Genomic DNA, 17,409 nt, shown 5'->3' on the forward strand with positions numbered 1-17,409 from the left:
AAGAGAAAAATTGTGACACTCACATTAGCAAATTACACTAGTGGTTGATAGATGGCGCTCCGCGACGGTCATACTGGAACGGGTAGCAAAGTATTATTTTATTTTATATGAAATTGTTGTGAAGTAATTTAATTTGCATTTAATTATAACAATGCCCTAAATAATGATTTTATAAAACAATTTTCTGAATTATATTGCCGAGCATAGACAATTGGATGTGATGTAATCGAAAAACCGGTAACTTCCGACATGCTAATTTGACATTGAAGTGGGCAACACCGCTCGCTCCCCCCTAGTCGTTGGCCAAGCGCAGCAAACGGAGATGCAAATAATTCGCAATCAGATAAATTAATACGTCATCTACCATTATAGAGTGATATTTTATCATACAAGTAGTTCGGCCACAGTTGTAACAAACAAAAACACAGTAAGTAATCCGAGTGCTGAATCGCTTCGTCCACACGCCACTGATGCGTTGTTTGGTTCGCGGTATCTCTATACAAATGCATAATATAACCTATTCTCGGTTTGCATAAATCTGTTAGAGTGTAGCCTTGTAATTGATGCAGATGAAGTGTAAGTGGTAATAGCGTAATGCGATTATAGTCAGTGAGCACGTCATCGATGCGAAGCCTTCGTTTTGTGATCGTTTCGCGCGTTTCGACCTCCACTGATACTGACGCATCTGGTGTATTGCAGGCAGAATGCCGGCCGCGCGGGGCGTAAAACGCACGGCGTCGAAGACCAACTCTGCCACGTCAGCCGCAGTCCCGAAGAATAAGAAGAAACGCACAGGTAAGATTTGGAAGTGTTCCCTTGCAGTTGTTTTCTTTTCTTTACCTTTTTCTTCGATGAAACGTCAATGACCTGTCAAAGTATGATGGCGGGAAATGCGTCGGTCTTCTACTTTTCTTATTTTTACTTATGTACAAAGCTTTGTATAGTCTTATTAATAACAAAGTAAGTCTAATTGAAAATCAAATGTATGTTACATGTAACTGTATTAATTTTATTTGGATTATTGAACCACTTATAAGATTTTGAGGTTATGCATTAAAATGTATCAATCGTAAACATTAACATTGAATGAATAAAGTATTCTAATTAGTATAACTAGTTGTATGTTACTGCTACATACGTAATAATCTCAACTCTCTAAATGTAGGCATGTTTAATTTTTTTGTCTTGGCTATAAAAAAAACTCCATGATAAGCAAGACCATAGATAAAAACGATAAAATCATGGAAAGTTTACATGCAGCCGGCCTATTACTTAACACAATAATAACAAGCTATAAATAAATTCAGGGTTACGCAATGTTTACACTAAGTGTTATCTATGACTATGACTCATAACCATATGAAAAAATTATAGTATGTATAAATACAATACATCCATAAATATTTTTTTTTTACTGACTTGTCACATTTTTATTGAGCCGTTAAGTTGAAAAAAATATCTATGGTGTATTAATGTATTCTTAATCCTCTATAATATATTTTCCTTATTATTTAAGAACATTACTATTTCCTGCAAATCTATTTAAAAGAATGATTCAGCATAATTCAACTTTGTCTGTTGAAAAAACGTTTATGACCTTGATCTACAGTAGAATGACTAACCATCTGTCTCACACACATGTAGTGGTAAATGACTACTATTATCTGTCTTATTTACACACATTTGGGTTAGGCTGCAGAGAGTTTCAACAACTGCACTTGTAAAGTGTCATTCTATGGAACTTGCTAACTATGTAAACAAAAGTCACTAGTAAACATTTGACATTCAGAGACAATTTTAATATGGCGGTTTGTTGACATAGTTACCAAGTTCCATAGAATGACACTAAGAAATAATATCAAAATTTGTAAAGTAAAAACGGAAAGAGAACACGACACCTTTGTAGCATTTAGGTTTGTCATTTCATTTGCCAATCATTTATACAAAATTACAGTATATCCTCTAACAAATATTGTAAATTTCCAGCGTTCCAGCTTGAAATACCGAGCGCACCCAAAAAGAGGGGTTCCGTGTTCACATGTGGCCAGGGCGATGTAGGCCAACTTGGACTTGGGGAAGATGTCATTGAGACCACTAAGTAAGTGTGAATATATGTATTATTTATTGACTGATTTAATATTTCAATAATATCCCAGACCTACACATGGACAAACATGGACATACACAAAAGCAATAAAACTCAGAATCATAAGAACTCAAAGAGCAATGGAGAGAAGTATTTTAAAAGTAAGAAAGATACAAAAAATTAACAGTGTAAAAATTAGGCAAAAGACCAGAGTAGTTGATGCTCTCACACAAGCTCTATCCCTAAAATGGCGCTGGGCTGGCCACATATCACGCTCTACTGACAAAAGGTGGACCATAGAAACAACAAAATGGAGAGGGATCACCAGGGGGGCGACGGTCTGGCCGGCCGCAGCAACGTTGGGCTGATGACCTAACCCAGGCTCTGGGAAAGCAATGGATGTCAATAGCTTTATATATATATATATATATTACAGCCTTATTTATTTCAGCGAAATGTGTAGTTTGTAATATAGCAGTTTTTTTTTTTATATAATATTTTTTTTATTTATTTATTACATACACACAACCATCGTTACAGGCTAGGTATCCTAATTCGACAGTATGGAATTTGACACACAAGAGAATAAAAAAAAAAAAAAAAACAACATAGGTACATTATTACAAATTACAGTAACACAGAACATATAAAGTGGCCTTTGTGAATTCGTTCAAAGAACAGAAAAATAAATCTAACTCAATCGCTACTCGATTCAGGGTTCGATAATATAATTTTTGTTTATTTTATTATGTTGTTTTATTACTTCATTTCACTGATCCCTGTTGGGTAAAAGCCTCCTCGAGTCCCTTCCATTGTTCTCTGTCTGTAGCTAGTTTCATCCAATTTTTTCCCGTTTTTTCAACTACTTCAACTATGTCGTCTGACCAGCGCTTTTGTGGCCTACCCTTATATCTTTTTCCTGGTGGTCCTGTCCATTCAGTCACAATTTTAGTCCACCTTTTGTCCGTGTATCTTGACACATGGCCAGCCCATTGCCATTTTAGACGCAGTGTCTGTTTAGGGCGTCCACAAGCTTGGTCCAATAGCTTTAGACAGAAGCAAATGGATTGAGTTGGAGGAGGCCTTCACCCAAAGCGGGGTTCACCACTATGTACAGGACAACTAAATTTAAAACACAAAAATGTAAACCAAACTTAGTGTGAATAAATGGCTTTTTTATTTATTTATTATTTATTATCCCAGACCTCTATCACATCTAGCATGAGTTGCGTTCTCGCGCGCGATATTTGAATTCGCGCAAGATGTATGGAGTTGCATGCTAGAAAGCAACTATCACGCTAGCAGGTCAGATATGACTGTTTAATTAGAGTCTGTGCGGAAAGAGAAGAGTCGTGGAATGTAGTGGGCCCCATACATTCCATGACTTCTCTACACACACTACCTCAATGTGATTGTGTAGCAAATTGGCCACTTGATCTGTCATTTTATTATGAAAAAAAAAATGTATTGCCTTTGGCCTAAATTTGGTTTGACATCTAAGATATAAAACGAAAAAATAATAATGTTATGCGGTTAATACAATTTTAAAATATAATTTATTTTTTACTTTCAGATTCAAGTATGTGTCAGGTCTCGGAGACAGAATTGTGGATGTGTGTGCCGGTGGCATGCATACTATTGCTCTGGACTCTGATGGAAAGGTAATAATATATAATCTTCGTCATATAATGAAAGTTACTCTATGTACTAATGTTATGAAACTTGGACAAGATACGTCTGTAGTAATGACTATTAGCTTTTTCTGAAAACTGGACGGCAAAGTCGACGTTGCCGGTTAGAAAATAGGTCGCGAAGTGCGTAGTTTATGGTAATTCCAAAAATTAAAAAGTTAAAAACATTGCAGTCTCGATTTCGGGACTGCAATGTTGCATACAAATTCCATTATGTAACGAGTTCCAAACTTTTTAAAACTTTAAATGGCCATATCAAATCAGCACTTATTATTATAATGTTGGTACCGCGACTTAGGTGTCTCAAATACGTTGACGTATTTTCAGCAGAAAAATACACTTCTTTTTTTTAAAAGCGGCAAGCAAATCTTTTTAATGGTTTTACTTTTTTCTGTGAAAATTAGAACGTTGCTTCTGTAAAATATTTCTATTTCTTGCACCATTTTTGAGAAATGAACTATATATGACTCGGCTGGAAGGCTACTTGCTGGCTTCGGATTCAATTAAACGGACTCCCAAGGTCGTCCGTTTAAAACGAATCCTCAGCCTGCAAGTAGCTACTTCCGAACCTCGACAATAATGTACTATTAATTCCAGAATTTATTTGTAAAAAGACTTCCATAAGATGCTAGAACGCAATAATAACAACTGTCTGAGAGGTCATCAGTATAAGCTGGTGTCTCGCAGGTCCTACAATAATCCTCATAGACACTTTAGCAACAGAGTGGTCAAAGCTTGGAACAAACTCCCAGAAGACATAGTATCGGTCCAAAGTGTCAATGAGTTTAAGAATGAATTTAGATAAGCACAATGAAAATTCTACTCTACACTGATAATTCTATTGATGACTCTGGATACAGGCATTATCAGTTATTTCAACTGTCTGTCTGCTTTACAAAAAATAATAAATTTTACGCTAGTGGTTTTTATCCTTTAATTGATAAAGGGAACTCTTGATAAAAGTTTTTTGTCTCTGAAGACTCGTGACTCTTTCTGACATCATCATCATCATCTTCCTCGCGTTGTCTCGGCATTTTGCCACGGCTCATGGGAGACTGGGGTCCGTTTGGCAACTAATCCAAGGAATCGGCGTAGGCACTAGTTTTTACGAAAGCGACTGCCGTCTGACCTTCCAACCTGGAGGGTAAACTAGGCCTTGTCGGGATTAGTCCGATTTCCTCACGATGTTTTCCTTCACCGAAAAGCGACTTGTGAATATCAAATGATGTTTAGTACATAAGTTCTGAAAAACTCATCGGTATAGTTTGTAGCTTTCTAATAGAGCCCGAAGGCTAATCCTATTGTCTATTGTTAAGTAAAACCGCTCGTGCCACATGCCACAACCACCTGCATAAAAAATCGGTACTTCGGTTACTGAGTGCCGGCGAGTCGAACGCTACAGAACCAGTCTAAAATGTGTCATCTAGATGCGTAACAAAGGCGCGTTATCGGAGAGCGCACCTACATTGGTTTTTTGAGCGTTGGACTAGCCCGCGCTCAGGTGCCAAATCGAATAATTAGGACCCTTTTTTTGCAGGTAAGTAGCACGTGCGGTTTTACTGAACAATAGACAATAGGATAAGCCTTCGGGCTCTACTATAAAGCTACAAACTATACATACAATCCGCGACCTACGGATTGAAAGTCGTACGCTCTCAGTGTAAGGCCTGAGTGGACGCTCGCTCGGCGACGCGTGCAGCGTGGCTGTGGGCTCACTTGTGATGTGAGCAGCGTGCACTAAGGCCGCTCCTATACGTGCGCATTTGTTTAACATGCACGCCGCACGCCCCGCCCCGCTGCACGCACAACTCGAGCGTCCACTTGGGCCTTACACTTAAGCGGGCATTACATTATACAATTTGCAGAGCGCTAGCCCAGTTAGCGCACTAATTTAGCATAGTGTAAAGGCAGCTAGCCAGTTAGTGATCCAATCTAGTGCGATCGCATGTGCTCTGCCGCACTAGCGCTAACTAGCGCACTAGAACGCATAGTGTAAATGGTTTTAGCGCGCTTAGCGCTTACTATGCAAGGTCAGTTGTCGGCACGCCACCGACGCACTCGAACGTATGGATGTTTTATTTATTGTATTTCAGTTAAAAATGACGCAGCCACAGACTAGGGAAAAACCAGTACTGCTAAACATGATTGAACTTTATAAAGACATGCCCTTTTTATGGGATAAAAAACATAAAGATTACAATTAAAGATTTTTATTCGTGAAAATTGAACTAGACAACAATGTTAAAACAATGCCAATTTTTTGATGTTTTGATGGTGCCATGATATACCAGCTCTGTTCGGAAGATGCGGTTCGATTCGATCGATGATCACTGCCGAAATTAAAATAAGACACTAACTAGCGTCGCTAGCTAGTGTAGTGTAATGAACAAGCTCTTTTTTATCTCGCCTAGCAACACTTAATTAGCGCTCTGCAAATTGTATAATGTAATGCCCGCTTTACCGCTAGGTCACCAGCGCTTTTTAGGGTTCCGTAGCCAAATGGCAAAAAACGGAACCCTTATAGATTCGTCATGTCTGTCTGTCCGTCTGTCTGTCCGTCCGTATGTCACAGCCACTTTTCTCCGAAACTATAAGAACTATACTGTTGAAACTTGGTAAGTAGATGTATTCTGTGAACCGCATTAAGATTTTCACACAAAAATAGAAAAAAAAACAATAAATTTTTGGGGTTCCCCATACTTCGAACTGAAACTCAAAAATTTTTTTTTTCATCTAACCCATACGTGTGGGGTATCTATGGATAGGTCTTCAAAAATTATATTGAGGTTTCTAATATCATTTTTTTCTAAACTGAATAGTTTGCGCGAGAGACACTTCCAAAGTGGTAAAATGTGTGTCCCCCCCCTGTAACTTCTAAAATAAGAGAATGATAAAACTAAAAAAAATATATGATGTACATTACCATGTAAACTTCCACCGAAAATTGGTTTGAACGAGATCTAGTAAGTAGTTTTTTTTTATACGTCATAAATCGCCTAAATACGGAACCCTTCATGGGCGAGTCCGACTCGCACTTGGCCGGTTTTTTTTTACTCTGACATATGAAAAATAATATATGAATAAACTTAGGTGTGGACATTCGGTTGTAACGACGAGGGTGCGCTGGGGCGGCCTACGTCCGGGGAGACCGAGGAAGGAACTGCGGGCGCTGTGAAGCTGCCGGCCAAGGCTGTCGCCATCTCGGCCGGGGACTCGCACTTGGCCGCTTTTTTTTTTACTCTGACATACGAAGAATAATATATGAATAATAAATATATTAAAAACGGGTCACTCACGTATTTTAAGTCGAAAAACGCTCGACATGTTTCACTTCGTACCGAGAAGTGTCATCAGGAGCTTGCGTTTACGGTGACGGACCGGCGCAGACTGATATATTTACTATGTCTTTGTCTCACGGAAGTTTTGTTATTAAAATAATATATGAATAAACTTGTTAGGTGTGGACATTCGGTTGTAATGACGAGGGGGCGCTGGGGCGGCCTACGTCCGGGGAGACCGAGGAAGGAACTGCGGGCGCTGTGAAGCTGCCGGCCAAGGCTGTCGCCATCTCGGCCGGGGACTCGCACTCGGCCGCACTGCTGGAGAATGGACACGTGTACGCTTGGGGGGCCTTCAGGGTGAGAGGGAATCGAATCCTAATAGGCTACATTACTAATTTTTTTTCACCTCAGCAGCTCGAACAAGGGTACTTTGCTACTTAAAAACAGTGAGCAAAATCGATTTTTGCTCACTGAGTGAGACAAAGTGAGCAAAATCGAATTTTGCTCACTGTTTTTAAGTAGCAAAGTACCCTTGTTCGAGCTGCTGAGGTGAAAACTTAATCGTTGATATATCTTAAGAAAACATGAGTCAATAGAGGTAAGTGATGAAGAAGGAATACATTTTTCGGGTTCTCTAATATGTTCTCACTGCTGAGGTGAAAAGTTTTGTGAACTACACGAGATCAAAGTTATTTACATCTCGTGCGCTTTTGAGTCCCTTACTACGCTCAAGATTCTAAATTAGATTCACTCGCTACGCTCGTGAATCAATTATAGAATCTTTCGCTTGCACGGGACTCAAAATAAGCACTCGAAGAAATATCAAACTTTGATCTCTATACTATTCATAACTATTTTGGACACATTTTTTTTATGTATGAGGCGTGAATGTACAAATGATTCTGAGTAAAATGAGCCCAAGAAGTCAATATTTTGAAGACATGAATGAAATGTACACGTTTTTTGAAAAACTCTAGTACTAGTATAAGACAAAGTTTACTAGTACATACTTAAATAAATAACTATTGTCTCTAGGACTCTCACGGCAGCATGGGACTAGTAGTCCGCGGCCGCGAAGGAAAGGCGTGTCGAGAGCCTGTCCGTATCGATATCGGTGAGCCTGCTGCCGATGTGGCTTCTGGCGGAGACCATCTCGTCATCCTGTCTGTGAGTACCTTCATTATGTATGTCATTTTATTTTTAAAACTGTCAAATATCTAGGACTCCACCTCGACAGAAGACTGACCTGGGCCAACCACATCAAGACGAAAAGAAAAGAAGCGGACATCAAATGCAGGAGCTTATACTGGCTGATTGGAAGACAATCAAATCTAACACTTAACAACAAACTACTCATATACAAATGTATTATAAAACCGATATGGACCTACGGAATACAGCTGTGGGGATCAGCCAGCAACTCAAACCTAGAAATACTTCAAAGATTCCAAAACAAAACCCTAAGAATGATCACGTGTGCACCATTATTGGTTAGAAATAGTGAAATACATGAATACACAGAAATGACAACTATAAAACAAGAGGTAAACAAATACTGCAAAAAGTACAAGGAAAGACTTCAAAACCACTGTAACGAACTAGCCAGAAACCTGTTACACGAACAAGACTACATACCGAGGCTAAAAAGATGGCACATTCTAGGGCTAGATCAGAGACAATAAGCCCCCACGCAAACTGGTGATGGTGCTCAGTGGAACACCACCCTAAATAATAATTAAAAAAAAAACATAAACCATCTGATTATGGCTAGAACAGCCGATTGCAGATTAGACTTAAAAAAAAAAAAAATTATCTTTGGGGCTGTTCAATTTCTGACGATTTTTGACCCCACACCCCAATCATCCAAAAATCATGCTTCAAATGACCACGGTTCCTCTTACGTCATGCTACCATCATCCGATGACCAGACCCCCCCCCCCCCCCCCCATTTGAAGTTTATGAATAGCCCCTTTCGTGCTCGGAAATAGTTATTTACGATACAAGTGCGAAAAAGAGGAAATTCGAAACGAGTGGCGATAGATTAAAACGCGACCGAAGGGAGTGTTTTAAATTGACACGAGTTGCGAATTACCTTTTCGCACGTGTATCGTACAAACGTTTTACAGTACATATGGCCCTTTAAAATTAGACATTCGCACGAAAAGTGCTATAATCTAATACCTTTAAACGAGCAATTCTTGTTTATTTATTTATATATATATATGTCGGGGACAGATGGTCCCGATGGCGGTGGGCGCGTGGGGGTAGTACCTAGATGTATTACTTCACAGCCAAAATAGTAGGTATGCTACCAACGCATGAAATAAATATTCGGACTCATTAACCATACTAGTGCCTACTATATTTCAGTACTAAATGATGAAAAGAACTAATTGCTATTAGAATGTTGACTGGTTAAATTGCAAATAAAAAGATCACATGAAATCGTTCAAATCTTTATTTCAGTCAAACTAAACCGGTTCCAACCCTACACCTCTGACCCGAGAAGATTTAACCCGGCAACAAACTCGGCGGGACACATCTTTTCAAAACAACACATAGTTTCTTTATTTTACAAAAGTAAGCTTCTAATGGCACATAAGAAATCAAAATAACACTTGGAATAAAACACTTAGCTAAACGGTTAAACAACGTGAGAATCTATAAGCTTTCAGAATAATCCTTCAGGTGTAAGCCTTCAGGAACGTAGCGAATTAGGCACGAGCTTGGCTAACGTCCGATCTCTAGCGCGGTCCGATCAAGAAGAAAGAAGCCAGTTCCAGCGGCGGAGCCAACCGCTCCCGCCTCCAATTCAAGTTGGTAAACCTGCCTGACCAGTCTACCAACATAACGACAAAAATGCCTGCTCGTGCCTACGTTCACTCAAGATACCCCTCTTGACGTTCCAAAGCCTTCTACCTGTCATTTTCGTTCAACAATACACCAATAGATGGCGTTATACTCTCTGCGCAACTTTATTAGTTACAAGCAAGTATTACGTAGCCAAACATTGCTAATGGATTTTATACAGGCGTCTAACTATGAACTGTAATGCTGCAATACGTCCTTCTGGTGTCTCGCTCCGACACGGCCGTCCTGCGTTACACACGTCCTCGTGTGTGGGTGTATGCATTTGATACTGAAACAAAACATACAGCACAGTATCTCATCGCTCGGTCATTCCTGACCAACAATTTGGTTCTCACCCAAATTACTATTAAAATCAAACTTTGTTATCAATCAAACCAGAAAAAATAATTGTTCAAAATTACTTTAACAATCCTCAATTCTCTAGTCAAAAATAGTCCATCGAGCAACGACTAAATAAAAATAATCATCAGTAATCATCGCCGCTATCTAACGGATACACTCCAATAATCATCGCCTCCATCTGGCGGATACTCTGAAATTTATGTAAAAACAGAACAATCCCAAACATCAAAAACACAAATCACAACAGCTCTAATTCATTGCTCGACAGTATCACTACTATTGTCGTCAATATCAATTTACGGGGAAATTATCTGGCATTAAAAAAAAAAATTTGGTCATATGTGATCTAAATGTTTGTAAGACATCTTAAAATAAATAACATTCTGAATTGATAGTTCCAATTTTACTCATATGAACACAGTACATAAACAGGAATTCATTTTTAACAAAACAACACCAGTCCTTCGGTGCATTGCCAGTCCTTCGGCAGATACCAGACCCTCGTCAGAAGTAACCATCTCAGCCGCGTAAGTGCTACTCCTCGCAAAGAGCATTCTGCACATAAAAAGCAGACCACGTGCACCTCTTACATGCTCCGGCACTTCTGATGCGGTCACTAAACAATACCCATACCCAGTCCATCGGGCATACTTTCAGTCCATCGAAAGCAAAACAGTATTGCCCAGTACATCGGGCGTACTCTCAGTCCTTCGAAAGTACAAGCTTTCAGTCCGTCGAAAGCAAAACAATGTTAACAGTGAATTCCAAAAAAAGAAAATAAAAACAGGTCTTTAAATCATGTTACTCAGAACCATTGGTACTATCAGCGTCAACTGATTAACTGAAACTGAACATTACTGATCAAAATCACTAAAGATAGCTTTCTTCTTTAGCTTTAACAACAGAAACTCGCTCAAGACTTCTATGCAGAAGTAAAACATCTCAAAATAATCCCAACGAAATGGGAACTGCTCACCAGCTTAATAAAGTATGATGCACGCGACCAAGTCAAAGGTGGTGGTGGTGAGGTCCAACCCATGCACGGAGGCTGATCCTTTCCGCTTGCCGTTGCCGTTGCTGTGGCAGATTGCGAGAGACACGATGTGGTTCAACATAGCTGGCTGTTACTGAAATCATCATTTGCACGGTATCAGGTTCATCATGTATGCAGGCTAAACTCAAAAGGTTTATGAAATGCAAGGTGGCAGACACAAAAAAAACATGTTTTCAATGTATACGGGGCTTCAAAAATCTCAGAATAAAATTTAAACTTCAATGAGTGCGCTTTAATTCATTCTATGAACAAACACGTGTTCCAAAAATAAGTAACACGGTAAAATGGGCCAATACGAAAAGTGACAGCATATTAGTTACGTTCGACTGTTATGCTTCGCCATTACACTCAAAATAAAATTCACTAATAAACAATTAGAACGAAACCTGTCCTTTTATTTCCAAATCTCCAGCACAGAAGATACTGCACAGCTGCTTCTGTGTCACGGGCGTAATGGTGTCTGCAAGTTCGCTCGGCTCTGGCTGCAGGACACTGTAACATTAATTTTCATATGCGTAGCTCATGTTTCCATAGTATGCACGATTTGTGATCTATCACGGCATTACGAGCAATAATTTGTCGCAATTTTATAATTACTAAACGTTACAGGGTAAAGATTACATAATCCTATGCATTGGCAAATCAGCAGGATCAATTTCTAACGGTGCATTGTATTTTCATGAAAAAAAAAATATTTTTTGAGGGTAGATGCACAAGTGAGCGATGAAATAATATCACGTCGCGACAGCCAATATTTGATTTTAATTAACAATATGGATTTCACATCAAAATAACTTAAGATCACTTAGATTTCAACGGATTTTAAAAATTAATTGTATTTTCAAATCAATTATTGAGGGTAGATTCACAAGTGAGCGATAAAATAATATCACGTCGTGATAGCTAATACTTGGTTTTAATTAACAGTATGGATTTCAAATCAAAATAACTCGAGATCGCCTCGATCTAAATGGATTACAAAAATTAATTGTAAAGAAACGCGGCGATACCAGAGATGACGTCACGTAACGACCGCTATGCTCGACTGCCTCAATCATAATTCACAATTTCACAATAATTCTCACCAAATAACAATGAATTACACTCACCATTCAATCAAGGTTAGACACGTAAGCTTACCATTACAAAGTGTCCAGATTATGGAATGTAGGTCACCAGAAATACACCACGCTCCCAGGTGGCTGTGTAAGCAATACATGAAACTACGCATCGATCCCACTTGCTGATGTCGGGGACAGATGGTCCCGATGGCGGTGGGCGCGTGGGGGTAGTACCTAGATGTATTACTTCACAGCCAAAATAGTAGGTATGCTACCAACGCATGAAATAAATATTCGGACTCATTAACCATACTAGTGCCTGCTATATTTCAGTACTAAATGATGAAAAGAACTAATTGCTATTAGAATGTTGACTGGTTAAATTGCAAATAAAAAGATCACATGAAATCGTTCAAATCTTTATTTCAGTCAAACTAAACCGGTTCCAACCCTACACCTCTGACCCGAGAAGATTTAACCCGGCAACAAACTCGGCGGGACACATCTTTTCAAAACAACACATAGTTTCTTTATTTTACAAAAGTAAGCTTCTAATGGCACATAAGAAATCAAAATAACACTTGGAATAAAACACTTAGCTAAACGGTTAAACAACGTGAGAATCTATAAGCTTTCAGAATAATCCTTCAGGTGTAAGCCTTCAGGAACGTAGCGAATTAGGCACGAGCTTGGCTAACGTCCGATCTCTAGCGCGGTCCGATCAAGAAGAAAGAAGCCAGTTCCAGCGGCGGAGCCAACCGCTCCCGCCTCCAATTCAAGTTGGTAAACCTGCCTGACCAGTCTACCAACATAACGACAAAAATGCCTGCTCGTGCCTACGTTCACTCAAGATACCCCTCTTGACGTTCCAAAGCCTTCTACCTGTCATTTTCGTTCAACAATACACCAATAGATGGCGTTATACTCTCTGCGCAACTTTATTATTTAGTTACAAGCAAGTATTACGTAGCCAAACATTGCTAATGGATTTTATACAGGCGTCTAACTATGAACTGTAATGCTGCAATACGTCCTTCTGGTGTCTCGCTCCGACATATATATATTTCGGGGATCTCGGAAATGGCTCTAACGATTTCGATGAAATTTGCTATATGGGGGTTTTTGGGGCCGAAAAATCGATCTAGCTAGGTCTTATCTCTGGGAAAACGCGCATTTTCGAGTTTTTTTTTTGTTTTCCGAGCGAACCTCGGTCACCCAGATATTAATAAATAATGTACCATAATGTATGTATACTTGGTCAACCAGATCTTGTCAGTAGAGAGAGGCGGCAAATTTTAAAAATGTAGGCGCGAAGGCATATCGTTCTATAGAAAACTGGAATTTCGCGCCTTTTTTTACTGTCAAGATTTGGTTGACCATCTATATGTAATAAATATTTTCAATTCCAAAGGGTGAATGTTTGTATGTTTGTTGACAGACGACAGGCGGGGTCTACACGATGGGTTGCGGCGAGCAGGGACAGCTCGGGCGCCTCGCGCAACGCTCTGCCTCCAGGGACTCGCGGCAGGGCTTCAGTGAGTATACAAACAATTATTACCATAAACCATAGACTAGGAATCCTGAGGAGTTTAGAGCAATTATTTCATGAAACCGATGCTGCCAAAAATACGGGGGTGCGGGGGGACGAGGTGAGCCAATCCCGTGCCGTGATTGGTCCGTTCAAAGACACGGACCAATCACGGCACGGGATTTACTCGAAGATGGAGTAAAACTACCGTATAAGTGGCAGAGGGGATAGCGTTATTATGCTCAGTCTAGAGGATTCCTAGTCTATGCCATAAACATAGACCAAGCCAAGATGATACTCCTTTATAGAAAACGCCTATCGTAATTTAATAATTATATGGAAATAGCCACGTAACTTTTCGTAGCATCTGTCATCCCCTAAGGGGCTAAGTCCCACTGGCACCATTCCTCTAACCCCGGATTAACCGGTTAAACTGAGTTACCATGGTTACCAGTACAATTTGACACTGGGTTAACAGTAAACCCCGGGTTAGTGAATGGTGCAAGTGGCCCTAAGAGGATATAACCAAAAGGAGTAGACATTAACAGGCATTCCCGTCTGTCGAAAATAGGCGGTCAATAGTCAAACTCAATCTATAGACTGACCTTTATCTGACATGACTGTTTTTACGTTACGTATACATTTGACGTGCCCCTCCCCCGCAAAAATCGGCAGACTGTTTTGTACATAAAATGACAGATAAGGCGTCTCCGTTTGGTTATATCCTCTAAAGTCTAAGGTCATCTCGATACATTTTTACTTTTCGTCTGTCGATGTACTATTGTCAACTTGCTAAGCTCCCAGTTGGCCATTCTGACTGGTTAAGTATTAAAATAAATGACAGTGTGTTTATGCAGATTGGGTAGTAAGTAGATTGCCCAAACAGTTATTTTTAATGTCATACTAGGGATATAAAAATACAGCTTAGTCATAGAGAAAAAAATACATAGAGTGCTCACTCCATACATCAGTTTTAGTACCAAAAAGACTATTAGCATCTAGCATCGAGTAGCGGAACTATCAGTACTGCTACTTGACAATAGATGTAGCACCGACCGGAAAGTCTTATGCTGTTGAGATAAGACTTTCCGCTCGGTGCTACATCTATTGTCAAGTAGCAGTACTGATAGTTCCGCTACTCGATGCTAGATGTAGACACTGAAATTAATAGTCTGAACTGATGTATGGAGTGAGCACTCTATGTATTTTTTTCTCTATGGCTTAGTACGAGTACTTAAGTCCACTAACTTGTGAATGCTATTTTATTTTTGTCTTTTTATTTAAATTTCCAATAGAATTAGTTAATTTAGTTATAGCATAGAGAAATATAGTAAGACAAGAGTGCTCACTCCATACATCAGTTAGACTATTAATTTCAGTGTCTACATCTAGCATCGAGTAGCGGAACTATCAGTACTGCTACTTGACAATAGATGTAGCACCGACCGGAAAGTCTTATGCTGTTGAGATAAGACTTTCCGGTCGGTGCTACATCTATTGTCAAGTAGCAGTACTGATAGTTCCGCTACTCGATGCTAGATGCTAATAGTCTTTTTTGTACTAAAACTGATGTGTGGAGTGAGCAATCTATGTATTTTTTTCTCTATGGTAAATGGCGAACTTGATCATAGCAATCGGACAGGATGTAACAAAATCCATCATCCCACCAGGTGCCCTGCTGGCCCCAGCGAAGGTGACCCTGAAGTGGGCCGCGTCCCACATCTGGGCGGGCTACCACGCCACGGTCGCTCTAGACACCGCCGCAGACAAGATGTTTGCGTGGGGCCTCAACAACTACGGACAACTCGGTAAAAAAAAAAAAAAAAAAATTCAGACTTATAAGTAATAATAATAATAATATATATAGACAGACATAACCTCGTAGCCAGGATTATTCACCAGCAGCTTGCTCTTCTATACGGCCTTGTGGCCCGCGAAGTACCGTACTACAAGTATTCACCTGCGCCAGTTCTCGAGAATGGTCGTGCCACGCTCTATTGGGATCGATCTATCATCACTGACAGGACTATTGTAGCCAATAAGCCTGACATTGTGATAATAGATCGAGCGCAACGCCGGGCCGTGCTCGTTGACATCACCATCCCCCATGATGAGAATCTCGTGAAAGCCGAGAAGGACAAGTCCAGTAAGTACCTAGACTTGGCTCACGAGATAACCGCCATGTGGGATGTTGATTCGACGATCATTGTCCCGATAGTTGTTTCAGCGAACGGTCTAATAGCGAAGAGTCTCGACCAACATCTTGAGAGACTCTCGCTAGGTGGTTGGATCAAGGGCCGGATGCAGAAGGCGGTGATCTTGGACACGGCGCGGATAGTCCGCCGGTTCCTCTCTCTGCGGCCCTGACCACCGGCAGCTTGGGCCTTGCCCCGCTGCTGGCGGCACCCTAGGTTAGGTTTTTTATAATGTGTTTATATGTATTTTTTATTGTTTTGTAAGTGTTTTTATATTTTACTTTTATATTCATATTATAAATCACCTAGCCTAGAGAGTTCAAGTAAATAAAGAGAATAATAATATATATAGTAATAATATAGGTACAGTCAGCCTCACACATAGACTAGGAATCCTCTAGACGGAGTTTAGAGCAATTATTTCATGAAACCGATGCTGCCAAAAATACAGGGGTGCGGGGGACGAGGTGAGCGAGTCCCGTGCCGTGATTGGTCCGTTCAAAGACACGGACGTCACACAAAGACACTTTGACTCGAAAATGGAGTAAAACTACCGTATATTTGTGGCAGAGGGGGTAGCGATACTATGCTCAGTCTGGAGGTTGTCTTGTCTGTGGCCTCACATAATGATGGCGTGGTCCCGTTTTTTCAGTTTTATGACTAATGATAATATGACAAACAATACATTTTGACTTAAAACTGTTTGGGAAACAATAGAGACCCAATGATGGCCAAAATATGTCGGAATACATCCTTATTTATGCACGTTAGTATGTATTTTATGTATTTTAATTAATTGTCAAACGTCAACAGTCTAAGTTACCGCGCAATGTACGAAGTTGAGTTTCCATATTATAATGCACGTATTTTTCTTAAACTATACGTCTTTTATACCAATGACTTTTTGCTAGTATGGATATTTTTTTGATGATATCTATGTAATATCTGGGCCATTTTATTTAAAGTTGTCCCCTGCACTTTTTTTCAAAATTGGGATATTTTATATTATTTCTACTCAGAATCATGAGCTCTTTTGATCCTAATAAGAGAAAAAAAAGTGTCCCAAGATTTCCATACATTTTTCGATCTTTCCATTCCGAAACCGCCATACAAAGTCTATGAAAAATGGTAACGGAATGGGGAAAAAACCTTGGGACACTTTTTTTCACCTATTAGGATAGAAAGAGTTCGTTATTTATTTATTTATTTAAACTTTATTGCACAAAATATATACAACAATGTACAAATGGCGGACTTAATGCCAAATGGCATTCTCTACCAGTCAACCATAGGGCCAAAC

The 17,409-nt window shown here is 39.7% G+C and overlaps 1 protein-coding gene across 1 annotated transcript in view; it reads left to right on the forward strand.

The window, feature by feature from the left end:
• The first annotated feature begins 266 nt into the window (after positions 1-266).
• Positions 267-17,409, forward strand: part of LOC134658865 (regulator of chromosome condensation) — a 31,021-nt gene continuing 13,878 nt past the window's right edge. The window contains exons 1-8 of the mRNA XM_063514535.1: positions 267-427; positions 700-795; positions 1,987-2,098; positions 3,660-3,747; positions 7,236-7,415; positions 8,094-8,225; positions 13,825-13,921; positions 15,585-15,722. Coding sequence (XP_063370605.1) covers positions 705-795; positions 1,987-2,098; positions 3,660-3,747; positions 7,236-7,415; positions 8,094-8,225; positions 13,825-13,921; positions 15,585-15,722 — 838 coding nt within the window. The 5' untranslated portion in view covers positions 267-427; positions 700-704. The remainder of the gene's footprint in view (positions 428-699; positions 796-1,986; positions 2,099-3,659; positions 3,748-7,235; positions 7,416-8,093; positions 8,226-13,824; positions 13,922-15,584; positions 15,723-17,409) is intronic.

Source organism: Cydia amplana, chromosome 23 (genome assembly GCF_948474715.1).
Source record: "Cydia amplana chromosome 23, ilCydAmpl1.1, whole genome shotgun sequence".
Taxonomy (NCBI): Eukaryota; Metazoa; Arthropoda; class Insecta; order Lepidoptera; family Tortricidae; genus Cydia; species Cydia amplana.